At 35.2% G+C, this 17,020-nt stretch overlaps 1 protein-coding gene across 1 annotated transcript in view; it reads left to right on the forward strand.

Moving 5' to 3' along the window:
• Klhl1 (kelch like family member 1) overlaps positions 1-17,020 on the forward strand; it is a gene marked incomplete at its 3' end in the record, with an annotated part of 251,718 nt that overhangs the window by 162,361 nt on the left and 72,337 nt on the right. Inside the window, exon 3 of the mRNA XM_008854550.2 lies at positions 4,247-4,383. Within this exon, the coding sequence (XP_008852772.1) occupies positions 4,247-4,383 (137 nt within the window). The remainder of the gene's footprint in view (positions 1-4,246; positions 4,384-17,020) is intronic.

Below are 17,020 nucleotides of genomic sequence, written 5' to 3' on the forward strand. Positions count from 1 at the left end.
TGAGTCTAGATTATAATGAAATTGAATTTTCTTATCAGGAAACAAAAAAGATAGAATCTTTAATTAAGTAAAAAAATATTTATATGAGATATTGCAAATGAAGCTGGAAAATTTGAGATAAATGAAAGCTTGGATAATATCTTATCATTCCTACAGTAAAATAATACTAAAGAAAATATTTTGAAACTATATAGATCATTGGTTCTCCTTTACACAAAAAAGCGGAACCCAAACGAGGCATGGAGCACATGCATTTTTGCCATTTTTGCGCAGAAATATTTATATGAGATATTGCAAATGAAGCTGGAAAATTTGAGATAAATGAAAGCTTGGATAATATCTTATCATTCCTACAGTAAAATAATACTAAAGAAAATATTTTGAAACTATATAGATCATTGGTTCTCCTTTACACAAAAAAGCGGAACCCAAACGAGGCATGGAGCACATGCATTTTTGCCATTTTTGCGCAGCACTCAGCAGTTAGCAGCAGGCAGATCTCTGTGAGATCAAGGTCAGTTTGGTGTACATAGTAAGTTCCAGTCCACTGTGGCTAAGGAAAAACCCTGTCTTAAAAGGCAAAAAAAGAACAGTCAGTGTTCTTAACTGCTGAGCCATCTCTCCAGCCTCATAATTACTGTTAAACCAGGAAGTTGACATTGGTGTAATTCACAGATCTTATTCATATTACATGCATTTATGTGTGTGAATAAATGTACACAATTTTATCACAAGTACAGATTCTTGTAACTTAGTCATAGTCAAGATATAGAAGTATCCCATCACAATACAGCTCCTCTTTTACTACCCCTTTATAATCTAGTCACCCCTCACTCATCTTCTCTAAGCCCTGACAACCATTAATGTTTTCTCTAAAATAGTTTCATGTTGAGAACGTTATACAAATTGAATCATGTAGTGTATAAACTTTTGTGATTGGCTATTTTACTCAGTACACTGCCCTTAAGATCCAGCCAAAAAGGAAGGGAACAGATAGGGGGCAGGTGGCACAGAGAAGGTAATAGGTGTTAATATGTTTAATGTATATGATATGCATGTATGAAAATGCCTCAGTGAAGTACATTATTTTGTATAATTAATATATACTAATAAAGTTTTTAAAAATCCCAAAGAGAGAGAGAGAGAAAAGGCAAGTTCTGTAACAAAAGGAGAAGGTGTAAATGAGCTTTTTACTCTCTGATATGCATTCATTTTTAACCTCTTGCTACAATGGGAGTTAGTAAGCAAAGGTATTCTGTAAATTTCATGCACTGTTTACTAAATATATAATTATGTTTGATGACAGAATGCTGGTTACAGATGAAAAATATGACCTCTATTTAAAACTGGCTAGCGAATGTCTTACACTGAAGAAATCTAATAGGTAGCTTATTTTGAATGGATCATTGGAAAAATTCGTTTTATATTTACAAATTTTTGTAAAAATTCTTGAAAATTTTGTACATATATACAATGTATAGTCATCATATTCATGATTCATCACAATTCCTTTCCATTTCCCTCTCTTTCTGACCCCTTCTTTCTTTCAACTAATCCTTCTACTTTTATGGAATACATACTATATGTATTCACCCACTGAATTTAATGAGGATATCTTGTATGAATATATGAGTATGTGTAAGAGTTATAGAGCACAGGCAACATACCAGAGGCTACATCACTGAAGAAGTTGGCAATGACACCCTTCCCCAGCAACTACTAACTGCCAATAGCTCCTCATTGGACTACCCTCTCATCAGCCAGAGATCCAATGAGCCCTGACGAAGGATCACTTTTGTATAGGCTCAGTGCTTGTATCCACAGCTGCAGTGTGTTAATGATTACAAAGTCAATGTCTTATCCAGAACACAATATATCATCACATTATTTTCAGTTATCCAGTTCTTACATTCTTTCTGCTCCCTCATCTACAATATTTCCTGAGTTTTAGGGGAAGTGACACAGCTTTCTCATTTGAGACTGAGTACTCAAAAGTCACTTGTTTCTGCAGTTTGATCAATTAGGAATCTCTTCATAAACCACTATTAATGAAAAAGAATTTTCTCTGCCTCTGAGTCTGAAGATCAGCATTAATCTTTTGTTACAGACAGGGATATTTAAAAGACAGTTTGACTAAACTGTCATTTAACAAAACAAAGTCATCGACTCCCCTTCTAAGGCATGTGAGCTCACCAGCAACAGGCTTTTGACTAGGCTTACTGTAACACGTATGTATATCCTCCAGTGGAGCAGTTCTCAAATCCGATCAGAATTTAACTGATTCCCCCCAAATAGACATGCAATACTGTACCAGTGGGAATATTTTCCACAGCAGACTGGTGTTGCAGCACACAGGGTCCAGAGCCTTACAAGATTAATAATTCCCCCTCAGCCGTCTGCACATCAACTTGTGGACTATGAATATGAGCCAGCAGTGACAGAGCTTCCGGCTCATTTCCAAATTTATTTCTCTATTTCCTGTTTCATAAAGTGTGGTGTCTTCAACTGTGAATCTTAACACACAGTTCTGGTGGTTAACCAAGAGTAATGGCACCAGCTAGTGTTATTTTGGAGGCCTCTAGGTTCTCCCTGGCCAGGAACTTAAAGGGAGGTGTCACTAACGTCTGGTAGCAGCATTATCCACCCATGCAGAGAATCTCTGCTCAAACTATTTTTCAAATTACATTAAATTAGAATTAAATCATGAAGTGGGAGTTTTTATGTAACATTATGATGGATTTTTGGTTAACTCCCCCTCGACATTCACATTTCCTCCATTTTTTAGCTCTGTCCCCATTTAAAACTTTCCGTGTTAATATTTCCCCTTGTACTTTCATACCACAAATGTTTACTACCTTCCACTTTTAAGAGCTTCTCCTCTAAACTTCATGGCTCCTTTCTTCCTTCCTGTTTTCTACAGGCACTCACTCCAACTAAAATATAGATTTAAAATTTCAAAGCTAAACTCTAAATGTAAGAGAGAGCTTATGTTCTTTTGGAACTGGGTTGCCTGACACAATTTAATATTCTCTAGTTCCATCAATTTTCCCCAAAATTTCCTAACATCATGTTTTACAACTGAATAAAATTTCACTGTGTACATGACATGATTATTTAAGTAAAGGAAAGAATATCCAAATCAAAACAAAATGAAAAATATTTTAAAATATTCTAGATAAAAGAATAAACTTTTCAGTAATGAATTCCAATAAAATACAAACAAGATAACATACATAATAACAAAACAGTAAGTATATATATATGTGCACATATATACATGTATATATGCATGTATATTTATGTGCACATATACAAATGTGAAAGAAATATAGTAAAACTCTGAAGAACATGGAAGGATGTTTTATTCACATATAGCATGAATGAACACTTGTGCAACTTATAGAGAAAGCAAGAGAATGAGTTCACAAAAATAAAAATAGAGGTACCTAGAAAATTCCAGAACCAGATGGGGCTACAAGGAGACCCTGTCTCAAAAACACCAAATAAAAAAAAAAAAAATAGAGCAAGATCATGACAGAGGTAAACTAATTTTGCATATATACCAAAAGAATTCTGTCGACACACCATAACACAAAAATAAGCATGGTTACAGTAATAATTAAATAGAACCTGATTAGTTGTCTGTCAAGTGATGAATGGATAAAGAAAATTGGAGCACATATACACTGTGGAATTTTCTGCAGCTATAGAGATGAAAGGTATCATGACATTTGAAGGGAAATGGATGGTATTGTAGAATATTATACTAAGAAAAATAATCAAACCTGAATCAAAGACAAATTCCATCTATTGTATCATATGTGTTAATTTTAGATTTAAAATATTTAAGTATATTTTATTCATGTATAGAATATATAATATACAATTTATATTATATAACTAAATAATATGTGTGAAAGAAAAACTATAGGTGAAGAAATGACATATAACTATTCTTTATTCACTGCTGGTGGGAATGAGCAGGAGTGTGTGCGTGTGTGTGTATGTGTGTGTGTGTGTGCCTGCGTCTGTTTGTGTGTAATGTAAATTGCTCTGTGACCAAAGCATGAGGCAAGATTTCTTGAATCCGATTTTTAAAGCACAAAAATCAAGGTAAGGTAAAAAACAAGTAGCTTGATTAATAGAATGATTTATGGTTGATTTTGTGATCTGCATTGTATTTTGTTAAACACAGTGTCTTGGTCTTTATGTCTCCAGCCTAAATTAGATGTTGTATTCCTTTCAGGCTTGTTCTGAGTTCTGTCTCTGACTATTTTGCGGCTATGTTTACAAGTGATGTTTGTGAAGCCAAGCAAGAGGAGATCAAGATGGAAGGCATAGACCCGAATGCTCTTTGGGATCTTGTTCAATTTGCATATACAGGTATCATAAAATAATTATAATATCACATTGATGCCACATTTATTTTACCATTAGTTTTATTCTTTCAAAGCTTAAGAAAAGCTGAATTTTATCTTTAAACTTTAGGTTGGTAACTACATGATGGGTAAAGATAAGACTAACTTTTTACTTTGTGAAATTACAACTATATAGATGTATTAATTTATACAATTCCTTAAGGTATTAAATATGCTGATATAATCTATCAATTCTATATTTGAAAATATAAAATCTATATATATAAAGGAGTGAGCTTTGGAAAGTAGTAGTGAGGAAAGCGGCTAAAAAATAGAAATTTTTCTGAGTCCATAATTGTTTACAACATTGAGCAGGAATAATTCTGTTATTAATTGTCAATGTTATTTTAAAGTTAAAATTCTTTATATGACATTTACTATATACTTGGCAACTTGTCCTGACCCGCAGCAACTTAGTTGGAACAGACATAATTATATCAAGAGATGTGATTGAGGCTTATAGTATTTTTCCTAATCTACTATATTTATATATTCTGATAGTCTTTGTAATATATTATGTGAAATCAAATAATTTTAGAAATTTAGTGTTTATTGAATGCTGTTCAATACAAAAGTCAGAGTTATAGCTAAGGATAATAAATTAATAAAGAAGTCAGCTTTTTCCTCTCTCTCTAGATGCTCACAGTTCAAGTACATTGAAATGTTGAAAAGAAAAATTTTTATATAATGCCTCAGTAATTAGGGAATCAGAAGGCAAAGTGTGTTTTTCAAGACATGATTAGAGTTTTCAATAATTTAAAAATTGTCCTTTCAAAATTAATAATGACCTATAGAGTATGATTTGTGTCTCCCAATGTTTTCAGTGTGGATCCATTCCATTCACTGGGTCCTCCAAGATCCTCAACCCTGTAAGACATTTTCTTTCCCCCTTCCAGCAGCCTTTAATTGCCAGAGATTCCTTAGACTGTGTTGCAGTTTCTTGCCCACTAACCCATGTCTATGCTGAAATTTTTTCTGGTCGGGTTTTTATAGGATTTTCACATGCTGCCTTCATTGCTATGAGTTCATATGAGTGAATAACCAGGTGTCTGCAAGATTCTATTTCCTATGGTCATCCAACCCTCTAGTTCTTACAATCATCCCATCATCTCTTCCACAATGATCCCTTGAAGGCAGAAGTCTTGAAAGGCAAAAGTTTGTATTATGTATCCTATTCAGGGATAAGTACTCCACAGTCTATTGTTCTCTGCTCATTGGATAATTGTTGGTATCTGTGTTAATCAACATCTGCTATTTAAGGAAACTTCTCTCTGGTGAGAGTTAAGAGATGCATTCACCCTAGTGTAAAGGTTGCATTGAAAATATGTCACTTCAGTTTAAGCATCTCATAGACACTATTCTCTGTGTTTGACCAGCTCTGGAACTCTGTAATAGACTCCATCTGTTGCCTGAAGAAGCTGCCTTGATGAGGGGTGAAATGTCAACTTGTCTTTAATATGGGGATGTGTTTCCCTAAATTTTTCCCTTCTGGCTGGGGGACCCGCCCTCACTCAGGGTCTCCTAATCCTGATGCAGATTGACAAACTAAGAAAAGAAATTCTATTTGAATTTTGCATAATTTATACGATACCTGGGAAAGGGGGTGACTTACAAAGACAGGGGATCTCAGAGGCTTATATTTGGAATGCCCACCACCAGCTCATCATGTCCCGTGGTTTCCATCAGCTTTGCATGCTACAGCTTTTCAGCTCGCCTTGCTCTCCATGGAACCCCCAGACAGGTAGGGCTCTCACACTGGCCGTTTGCTGCTGCTCTATTCCAAAAAATGGTGACTGCCCCATTCACAGCTGTGCTCAAATGTCCACACCCAAACATAAGTCTGGTGGCTTCATGACAGCCACCCAAAATGGCAAGAGATCAGCCGACTCGTGGCTTTCCTGGCTTATATATCCATAGCTCCTCGCCTTTACGGGCTTGACTCCTTCTGCAGAATGTGGGAAGGAGGTGGGGCCATGGCTTGTCTTCATAGGGTCAGAGGAACTTCCGGATCACAGGATGCATACTTAGAATAAAGTAAGAAGTTTCCTTGGTGTAGGGATGTGCCAAAGTAGATTTTTCTCTAGGATCTATGAGCTTTCCAACCATGTATTTGGCTATGTTTATAGTACCACACATAAGCTTCATCTTCCCATTGGGCAGGCCTTAATTTCAATTAGACAGCTGTTGATAACACCCCACCCCCAAAAGAAGTGCCACTACTGCACCAATGGTGACATTTGCTAGGCCAATCATTATTGTTTATTAGGTTTCACAGTTCAGGAGGACCACAGTACAACTGCTCCAAGTCCTGTATCCAAAGTGTGGCCTTTCTTCAGCAATTGGGACTTATCTTCTAGTTCTGGGTGGCAGTCAAGTGCTGTAGCATTAGCTTGTGTTATTTTGGGTGTCTCTTGGACTTCCAACAAGTGTAAGGGAGGTGTCTCTTGCCTGGCACTGTGTTTTTTGTTATAAAACCTTCATCTATACACATGTACGTATATATTTATTTTACATGTATTTTTCATTAGGACTTTGAAGTAATAACATTTCCCTTTTGTTTTTCATACCATTCAAGTATTACTTCACTCCCCCATATGCCCCTCCCTGTTCCCTTTTCCCCTATTTCCCCCTTAACAACATTTGTCTCTTGAGCTCCTACTTTCCCTTTATTCCTATTGTTTATTTCTGTTTCCCAAGCTCCTGTGTTTACATTGGGAAATATACTCACATTTAGGGATTTGTAACTAAGAGCCACAAATAGTAGACAACATATATAACTTGTTTATTTCCCTTTCCCATTTACCTCACTGAATTCTACTGTCCATACCATGAATCTACCACCCTCCATGGGTATTTTTTCTTGACCTCTCTAGATTTTCCAATTGAAGTACGCATATCTAAGATTTCAAACCCAGCATCCAGGTATAAGAGAGTTCATATGACATTTTTCTTTCTGAGTCTGGGTTACCCAACTCAGCATGATTGATTCCTGTTCCATCCAATTACTTGAGAATTCCATAATTTCTTTTCTTTTAAATAAGCTAGGTAACATTTCATTGTGTATACATATACCAAATTTTCATTATCAATTCATCTTTTGATAGACATCTAGGTTGTTTCTAATTTCTAGATTTATGTAAAGGGCAACAATGAGAATTGATGTACAGGAATTTCTGTAGTGGAATATAGAGTCCTTTGAATATATGCCAAAGAGTGGTATGGCTATGTCACATGGGAGAGCGATGCCTAGCTTTTTGAGGAAACTTCCCATCGATCTCTCTAGAGGCTGTACCAGTCTTCTTTGTACCAGCAGTGGGTGAGAATTCCTTTTTCTCTACATTTTTGCATGCATTTGTCTTTATTCATTCATTCATTCATTCATTCATTTATTCATTTATCGGATCTTAGCAATTCTGAGTGGGGTAAGACAAAATGTCACAGGGATTTTACTTTTTAGTTCCCTGATGACTAAACATGTTAAAAGCTTTTAAAGTATATCTCAGCCATTTGTATTGAACAACAATTAGGCTGTTCTTTTTGGTGTTTAGTTTGCATTCTTCATATGTTCTAGGCACCAACCCTCTATAAGACATATAGCTGGTAAAACTTTAATTCTCTTTGGTAGCTTACTATATTACTTTGTTGCACAAAAGCTTTTAATATCATGTGGTCACATCTGTCAATATTTGTACTTAAATTAATGCTTTCACTATGGAAGTTCTGTTCAGAAAGTTGTTTTCTGTTCCCATAAGTTCCAGTGTATTCGCTACTTTATTTTCTACTAGATTCAGGGTATCAGGTCTTGTACTGATGTCCTTGATTTACTTCTAGCCGAGTTTTATGCATGATGAGAGTTAGGCATCTAGTTTTGTTCTTTGACATGTTGCTCTCCAGTTTGGTCAGCACCATTTTGAGTATGTTATCTTTTATTCAAAGTGTATTTGCGGATCTTTTGTCAAAAATCAGTTGGCTGTAAATCTGTGAATTTAAATTTGGGTCTTAAATTCTATTCCACTCTTCAATGTGGCTGTTTTTATTATAACTCTGAAGTATAAAAAAAAATGCTCCCTGGAATTTTCTCATGCTTCAAGATTATTTTGACTATCCTGGCCTTTAAATGTTTCTATATGAAATTTGCATTCTTTTTTCAATTTTTGTAAAGAATTTCATTGGAATTTTAAAGGCTATTGCATCAAATTTATAGATTGCTTTTGGTAGGATGACCATTTTCTGATTGGGTGGTCTTTCTTCTGGTATCTTCTTCAATTACTTTCTTCAATATCTTAAAGTTTTCATTATACAAATCTTTCAAGTTATGATTAGATTTATTCCAAGGTATTTTGTAGTTATTGAGGCTATCATGAATAGGATAATTTCTTTGATTTCTTTCTGGGTATGTTTGTTGTTGGTATATGGGAAGACAACTGAATTTTGGCTGTTAATTTTATATCTTGCTACACTGCTGAATGTATTCATCACCATTAGGAGTTTTCTGGTGGAGATTTTAATATACAGAATCATATCATCTACAAATAAGCATACTGTGATTTCTTCCTTTCAAATTTGTCTCTCCATCTTCTTTGTCTTATTGCTCTAGCAAAGAATGCAAATACTTCACTGAACATGAATGAATAAATTCCACATTGTTGTCTTTTTCTTGATTTTAATGGTAATACTTTGAATATATCTCTATTTAGTATGATGTTGACTGTAGGCTATTGTCTATTGCCTTTATTATTTTGACATATATACCCTGTAGTCCTACATTTTCCATGTCTTTTATCATAAATGGATGTTGGAGTTTGCAAAGGACTCTTCCATCCAGTAAGATGATCATGTGGTTTCAATCCTTGAATATGTTCATGTAGGGGATTACATATGTTGAAACATCCTTGAATCTCTGTAATGAAGCCAACTTGATCACTGTGGATAGTATTTTTGATATGTTTTGAACTCAGGGGGCAAAGAGTTTATTTTGGATTTTTGAATAATATCCATCAAAGAGATTGGACTATAATTTTCTTTTTACATTGGGTCTTTATCTGGTTTTAATTTTAGAGTACTACTGGCTCCAGAGTACTCCTTCATTTGCTGTTACTGAATAGATTGTCAAATATTGGTATTAGTTCTTTGAAGTTTTGGTATAATTCTGCACTGTCTTCATCTGGTCCTGGGATTTTTTAATTTGGAGATTTTTAATTACAACATCTATCTCATTCGTTCTTATGCACCTTTTTATTTATGTCATATTGAATTAAACTTTGTATGCCATATATATCAAGAAATGTAGCTTTTATTAATTTTAATGAAATATAGAGTTGGAGGTAAATCTCTATGGTTTTCTGAAATTCTTCAGGGTCTGTTTTAATATTTTCCTTTTCATTTCTGAGTTCATTAAATTTGGTCCTCTCTCACTTTCTTTTCTTCAATATATGCTTTACTGAATTTGTGTAAATTTCATGAAATCTTATCATATTTAGACCTTCTTCTCTCTCTGCACCCCATAACCCCCCACCAGATTTCATGTATTCTGTCATATATCTTAAGGTCCCCTTATTGAATCAAGTTGGTGTCCCCAGATGTCCCTTGGTGTGAATTTATCTACTGCAGCCTGGTCAGCCCATTGAATATCATTCTCTTAAAGAAGACCAACTTTCCCTCACCCAGCAATAATCAACTATTAATAGTTTCTATCCTAAGCTAAAGTTGGGGTCTTCTGCTCATTTCCCTAATTCTATTTTGGATTTTTATTGGTTTATTTTTAATTTTTTTATTGAGCTATTGTAGTTTTTATTTTTTAAGATTTTATTTATTCATTTTTTCCAGTTAATTATTTATTTAATACCACATACTTAGAAGAAGCTTTTCATTACAACAGCATTGACATATTCAATAACAATTTTCTGAGCTAAGATGCATCTTTTTCAAAATTGTAAATTTTTAGGCTTACAGTTGAATTATTACAGTTATACAATATTATACTCAGTACAAATCCTATAAGACATAAAATTAAATGATGTTTTAACCTTTAAAAAAGATCTCTATTTCATTATTAAAACACACAGTTTCATACAGAAAAATTAATTTTAATGCAATTGAAGTTAAGATGTTTGCACACGCATCTCTAATGTCTATATATCTGATTATTACTAGTCACAGTCAGTTACTTTCTGAGCTCCTTGGCATCTGAGCATGGATAATATAAAGACATCAGGTAGATTTCAATGCTAATGTTTTTCACATCTACTAATTATTAAGGAGCAAATTTTTATGCTTTGAAGAATTTTTTTCTGTTTTTTAATGAACAGCAGACCCCAATCTTATCCAAAGGAATTTAGACAACTGATTACCACTAGATGAGGAACAGCTGACCTTCCTAAAAAAAAGACCTCTAGATAGGCTGACTAGATTCAGCAGAATATGGGAGTGTGCTTCCTGGGAAGTGGGTGTATAAATAAATTTAAAAAAAAAAAAAGAAAAAAATTCTTCAAAGCTATTGTAGTTTTACACAACAGTTCTTAATCAAATTTAGGCCTGCTACCCCATCCATGCCCCTCATTCCCCCACCAGACCTCCTGTATCCTGTAATATCTGTAAAGTCCCATCCATTCAAGCATTTGTACCCAGATATCCTCCAGTGTTAATTTATCCACCTGAGTCTAGTCAGCCCATCTAGAGATTGTATGTAAAGCATATTCTCCCTCACCAAGCACTAATTAGTCTCCAATAATTCTGTCTATGGCAGCCCACCACCCATTTTTCTCTTCCCCTCTGGGCCCTTGTTCAACTGAGTTGGCATGGTCCTGTAATCAGTGTTCACATGTGCAAGTTTTCATGTGGCCTGAAAGCTTCTGCTTCCCTGTACTAATGAACAAGCCCTGGCTCTTATAATATTGCTGAGCACTCTTCCCCAATGGTCCCTGAGTTGTGGGTGAATGAGGTGCAATATAGGAGTCCCATTCAAGGATATACACTCTGAAGCCACATCCTTTAAAACTTGGTCAGTTATGGCCATCTGTGTGCATCACATTCTGTTATATAAGGAAGCTTTACCTGTGAGAGATGAGGGATGCATTAATTTTTGCTCTACTCCTTGTTCCACTATGTTCTAGGAGCCTTAGGTGCAGAAGTTGAGCTATAGATGTGTCACCTAGGACTAGGCATCTCTCAGACTTATATTTTCCATGTCTAAGCACGTGTGGAATTTTTCAGTATCCTTCATCTGTTGCAAAAAGAAGTTTCTATGGTGAGTTGTGTAAAGTTAAGCTTGTCTGTAAATATAAAAATCCCTATTTAGCATATGGTAAGAAATTTCATTTTAAAAGACATATGAAAGAGATAGGGTTTTCTCTAGGATCTATGCTTTCTTCTGCCATGTATATTTGACTGAGCTTACAGTGCTACTCATTGAGAGGGCTTTAAGTCCAATTAGATAGCAGTTGATTGTTCCCCAGATAACAGTGCCACTACTCCACCAATAGAGGAAGTTTGCTGTGCCAATCATTATGGTTATTAGGATTTAGGGCTGGGTTGGACCAGTTGTTTTTCTCCCTTGACAGCATACATATTATCATCTAGCATTATGATAACTAAGCTTCAGATAGGAGGCCTCCATGTCAGTTACCCCTCCATTGCTCTAAGTCCTCTATCTAAAATACATCTTGTTTTCAATAGTAGGGTCTTATCTACTATTTCTAGGAGATAACCAAGAGATTTTCAATTGCCTGTGTTATTTTGGGAGACTCCTGGACTAGTTTCACCAACTATCCAAAAGGAGGTCTCTTCTGCCTGGCACTGTATTCCTTGACAAGCACCTCCCAGGTATACATATGCACTAATGTTTAGACACTGTATGGACAGTTCTCATGGAGTTTAAGGGGCATCACATTTCCCTCTGGGTTTCCCAAACCCTCAAGAGTCATTCATCTCTACTCCCATTCCTCCAGTCTGGCCTCACTCCTTGTCTGTTTGAGTTTGCATAGGTCTAGTGCATGTTGTCAACATTGCTCTAAGTTTATATGAGCAAATTCTCAGAGGCCTGAAAGCCTGTTTCCTTATTTCCATGTACCAACCCTGGCTCTCATGATCTTTCTGTTATCCACTTCCACAATGGTCCCTGAACCATGGGTGTGTGAGATTTAATATAGGAGTCCCATCCAGGGACATATTCTCTGCAGTCTCTCATTCTCTACACTCTGGCAAGTTGTGGCCTTCTGTGTGCATTGCATGTTGTTATAAGAGGAAGCTTCCCTGATGAGAGCTGAGAGATGCATTAGTATACTCTGTCCTTCCGGTTCCTCTAGTCTCTGTGAGTATTAATTTTAGAGGTTCCATTGAAGATGTGTCACTTAGGAAAGGGCATCTCACAGACACTTATTCTCTGTGTTTAACGAGTTGGAACTCTGTTATAGTCTCCATCTGTTACAAAAGGAGGCTTTGATGAGTGATGAGAATTATACTCGTCTGTAAATATAAGGATCTATATTTAGCATGCAGTAAAAAAATATGCTTGTCTAGTGATGTTACAAAAGTAGGGATTTCTCTAGAATCTAAGAAATCTCTTTGTTTTGGTAATTTTGGCTAAAGGTGTTGTTAATAATTTTAAAGAACCAACTCCTTATTTCATTGACTCTTTTTTCATTGCTTGTGTCACTTCTATTTAATTAATTTCTATCTTGATTTTTACTTATCTTTTAACATATGCTCTTTTTTGTGTGTTGTTACTGGTTTTCTGTGCCCTTCAGGTGGATCACTAAGCATTTAGTGATATCATTTTGTCCCATAGATTTTTGTATGTTGTATTTTCATTTCCATTCAGTTCTATACATATTAAGCTCCTTTCTGATTACTCCCTAGATCTATTTTTCATTTCTTACTGTGTTGTTTAGCTTCCAGGAACTTCTGTACTTTTACACACATTTATTTTTCTTGATAAATACATTTATAAATTGGGTCAGATAGTATGCAGAATGATTTTTATATTTTACTGAATTTGTTAATCTTGCTATATGTCTTAATATATGGTTAGTTTGGAGAAAGTTCCATAGCTGCAGAACGGTGGTTTGTTTTTGCTGTTTGACTAATTATTCTGTAAATGTCTGTTAGATCCATTTGATTTATTATATCACTTAACACCAGGGTTTTTCTTTTTCTCTTTATTTTTGGTCTGGTTGACCAATTTATTGGTGACAGTGGGGTACTGAAGATATTCAATATCACTGTTTTGGAAATCCGTGTTTGATTTTAGATCTAATATAGTTTCTTTTATATTAGTTGTCCCTGTGTGTGGTTCAAATGTGTTTAAAATTCTGATATCTTCCTCATGTATTTTGCCTTAATGCATATAAATTGACCTTCCCTGTCTCTTCTAACTCATTTTAGTTTGAAGTCTATGTGTTAGATAATAGAATAAGTACACCAGCTTGTTTCTTATTTTTATTTGCTTAGTATATTTTTTAAAATCCTTCTACCCCAACAAAGCAAAATTTTCACTAAAACCCACCCAGAGCTCAGGAACCATTGGGAAAAAGGGCGCAGAAACATTGTATGAGCCAGGGGAGGAAGAACATGACCATACTGAAGCAGAGTCTTACAGACTCCTGAGACCTTGCTCATATGAGCCTATTGCAATTGTATATGCATGCATACGAACCAGGCAAACTCAGTCATACAACAAAACCAACAGAGAACTGGGAAATGGACAACAGGCCCCAACCTTAGCTGAAGAACTATTGGCAGCTAATTACTGTTGGGCAAAGTAGAATTAATCTTCTTTAAAGGAGAGACTGCATAGGCTGACTAGACTCCAGTGGGTGAACTTGTACTGAAGGGGGTCTGGGTACATGAACGTGACTTGATAGGACTTAATATATGTATCAGAATGCTTGAAATCAGGTATGTGGGTGCTTTGGGAGTGTGTGGTTAGGGGAGGGGTTATAAGATGATTAAGATACCTTTTATGAAACACATAAAGATTCAATAAAAATATACATTAAAATATATACAATCAAAACATTTTAAATAGTTCACAAAATTCAATGAATACTCTTGCAATAGTGGAAAAAGAATACAATTCATTCTGAGCTTAACTAAACTGAAACAAAGGGAGATGGTTTTTAAGTTCTCGAGTGCACAAGAAAGCACACTGATCCTTTGTATTGTGTACTTAATTTTAGGGAAAAAAAGTAGGACAGAGTTTCACAACTTGTCTATATAGTCACTGAGAGAAAGATACCGACTCCCCAGAGGCTTACATTACAGATACTTGAGAAAAAATGCTTTTCAGTTATAAAACTTGCAAGAGACTTTGAAATCATATCACAAAGGAACAGAGGAATAATATGTTCAATTTAAAATTTTCTAAAATAAATGCTTTTAGGGATGTCAAGACCCACAGCCATGAAAAGGCATATCTAAATATCATCAAAAGCAGAGAAGATTATTAAGGACTTCACAGTTCAATTCCAACTTGCTTAAACCTGAAATGTTAGTGTAAAGGGGCATTTGCTAATGATAGACGCAGTGGCAGACAAATAATATGTGCACCAGTCAAATATCGATGAGAAGAGTTTCACAGGACCATATCACGTCATGTTGAACTACTGGCTATTGGTGTATTCTGGGGAAAAGACAGTTATTATCATCAGTTATGTACTTACAGGTGAGATCACCAGGCTCCAACTGATGCTTTGAAACCCATGGTTACACATGGAAAGCCCTGCCTGGTTTATCTCATTGAGTCACAACACAAAACCCAAAGATGAATGGATTTGAAAAAGAGAATTGTCAAGGGGAAGGCCCATTGCCAGGGATTAGAAAGAGATAGGAGAGAGGTGGTGAGCATAACGAGAATAGATTACTCTCAAACTGTCAGAGAGTGAGGCCGGTAAATGTTATAAAAATCATACCATTGTGTTCTTGAATGGGAAAGATCATGAAACTAACATTTTAGGCTTTCTTCCAATAGAAGAAAAGCACATTGTTAATACCCAGTCTTCATGCCATGGCAAGGTTGGCTTTCCATTAAGCAAAACTACAACAAAAGACACCATCCCGCTGCACAAATCTGGATGCTGTTTCAAAGCTTCCTGCTGAGAATAATAGCCATATTTAATTCTGGCTTTAGAGAGAAGGCAGTACACTAACATGATTCTCAGTTGCACTGACACTGAGGTGTTTGTTCCTAAAACATTTGTACTTGAGGGTTAATATACTTCCAGTTGTGAGTTTACATTAATGGATGTGACCTAGGTCAACACATAGTGTATGTGATATTAATAGTGAAATTGTAGGAATGATATGTTATTTGCACTTGGCTTTGGTACATGCAATGTAAAACTTCTAACAATATAAAAGTTCATGTGTTCAGTTTTACACATAACACACATAACAAAGAATAGAGGAGTCCTACGTGTGTCAAGTTAGCTACTTATTTAATTGACTTGGAAAACTTTACTTTGAAGATGGTTAAGAAGATGGTTAAAAATGCATTGCAATAGGCAGGCATGGTGGTGCATGCCTTTAATCCCAGCACTTGGGAGGCAGTGGCAGGCGGGACTCTGTGAGATCAAGTCCAGCCTGGTCTATTTAGTGAGTTCCAGGACAGCTGAGGCTACAGGGAGACCCTGTCTCAAAAAGACAAAAAAAATGGAGGAAAAAGAAAAACTGAATAGAAGATTAAACAATTATTCATTTGAGAGTATGTTTTTATTTTTTAATTCTTTAATTTTTAGTAGTGCTTGGATGAATCTCATTACCTAATGTGTCCTAAGCAGTTTCTCTACCACTGAGTTACCTCATGAACTGAGAATATTTTCCTAATATTTTTTGATGGAGAGGTTATAGAAAAAGAAGAGAATCAAAGATATTAAAAATTCATCATTATTGGCTATAGAAACAATGTGTTCAGTTCAGATGGAACAAGGTGCTTTAAAATAATGCATTATATATAAGAAATAATATATAAATCCAAAGTCAAAGATTTTCAAAAACCTTGTTTCTAATTTTCTTCATTAATTCAGTGATTATGAAAATTAAGGAGTGTTGGTGATGAAAAGATGACTCATAGGTTAAGAGCACTGGCTGCTCTTGCAGAGGACTGGGGTTCTGTCCCCACACCTGCATGGTGGCTAACAACAACCATCCATAACTCCAGATTCAGCATATATAATCCCCTATTCTGACATCTGTAGGCATTTCACAACACAGGTGCACTTACATGCATGCAGGCAGTGCAATTATACACATAAAAATAATAAAATATTTTTAAAATAATGAATGTATTTAATAGCTTGCAGTGAATTCTTGGCTAATATAGACCTCAATGATACAGGATGTGGGAATGATGGATTTATCAGACAAAAACTCATATTTCCAAAAAGTTCATCTCATAATGCCTTCCTTATTTACTTGAGGGAATTTGATGAGAAGTGATAGGATAAAAGATTAGAGAATTGGCAATTTTCCATTTACTTTTATTTGTAGGCTATCTCTAGAAATTCTATTTTTTAATATTGGTACATTTTAGACAGTAAAGTCCTTTATAAAACAGAGTGGTGTGTATGTTAAGTAGTGCTGTTTCACAACTGATGGTTAAAATTTTA

This window comes from Nannospalax galili, unplaced genomic scaffold (genome assembly GCF_000622305.1).
Source record: "Nannospalax galili isolate Female #2095 unplaced genomic scaffold, S.galili_v1.0 scaffold246, whole genome shotgun sequence".
Lineage (NCBI taxonomy): Eukaryota > Metazoa > Chordata > Mammalia > Rodentia > Spalacidae > Nannospalax > Nannospalax galili.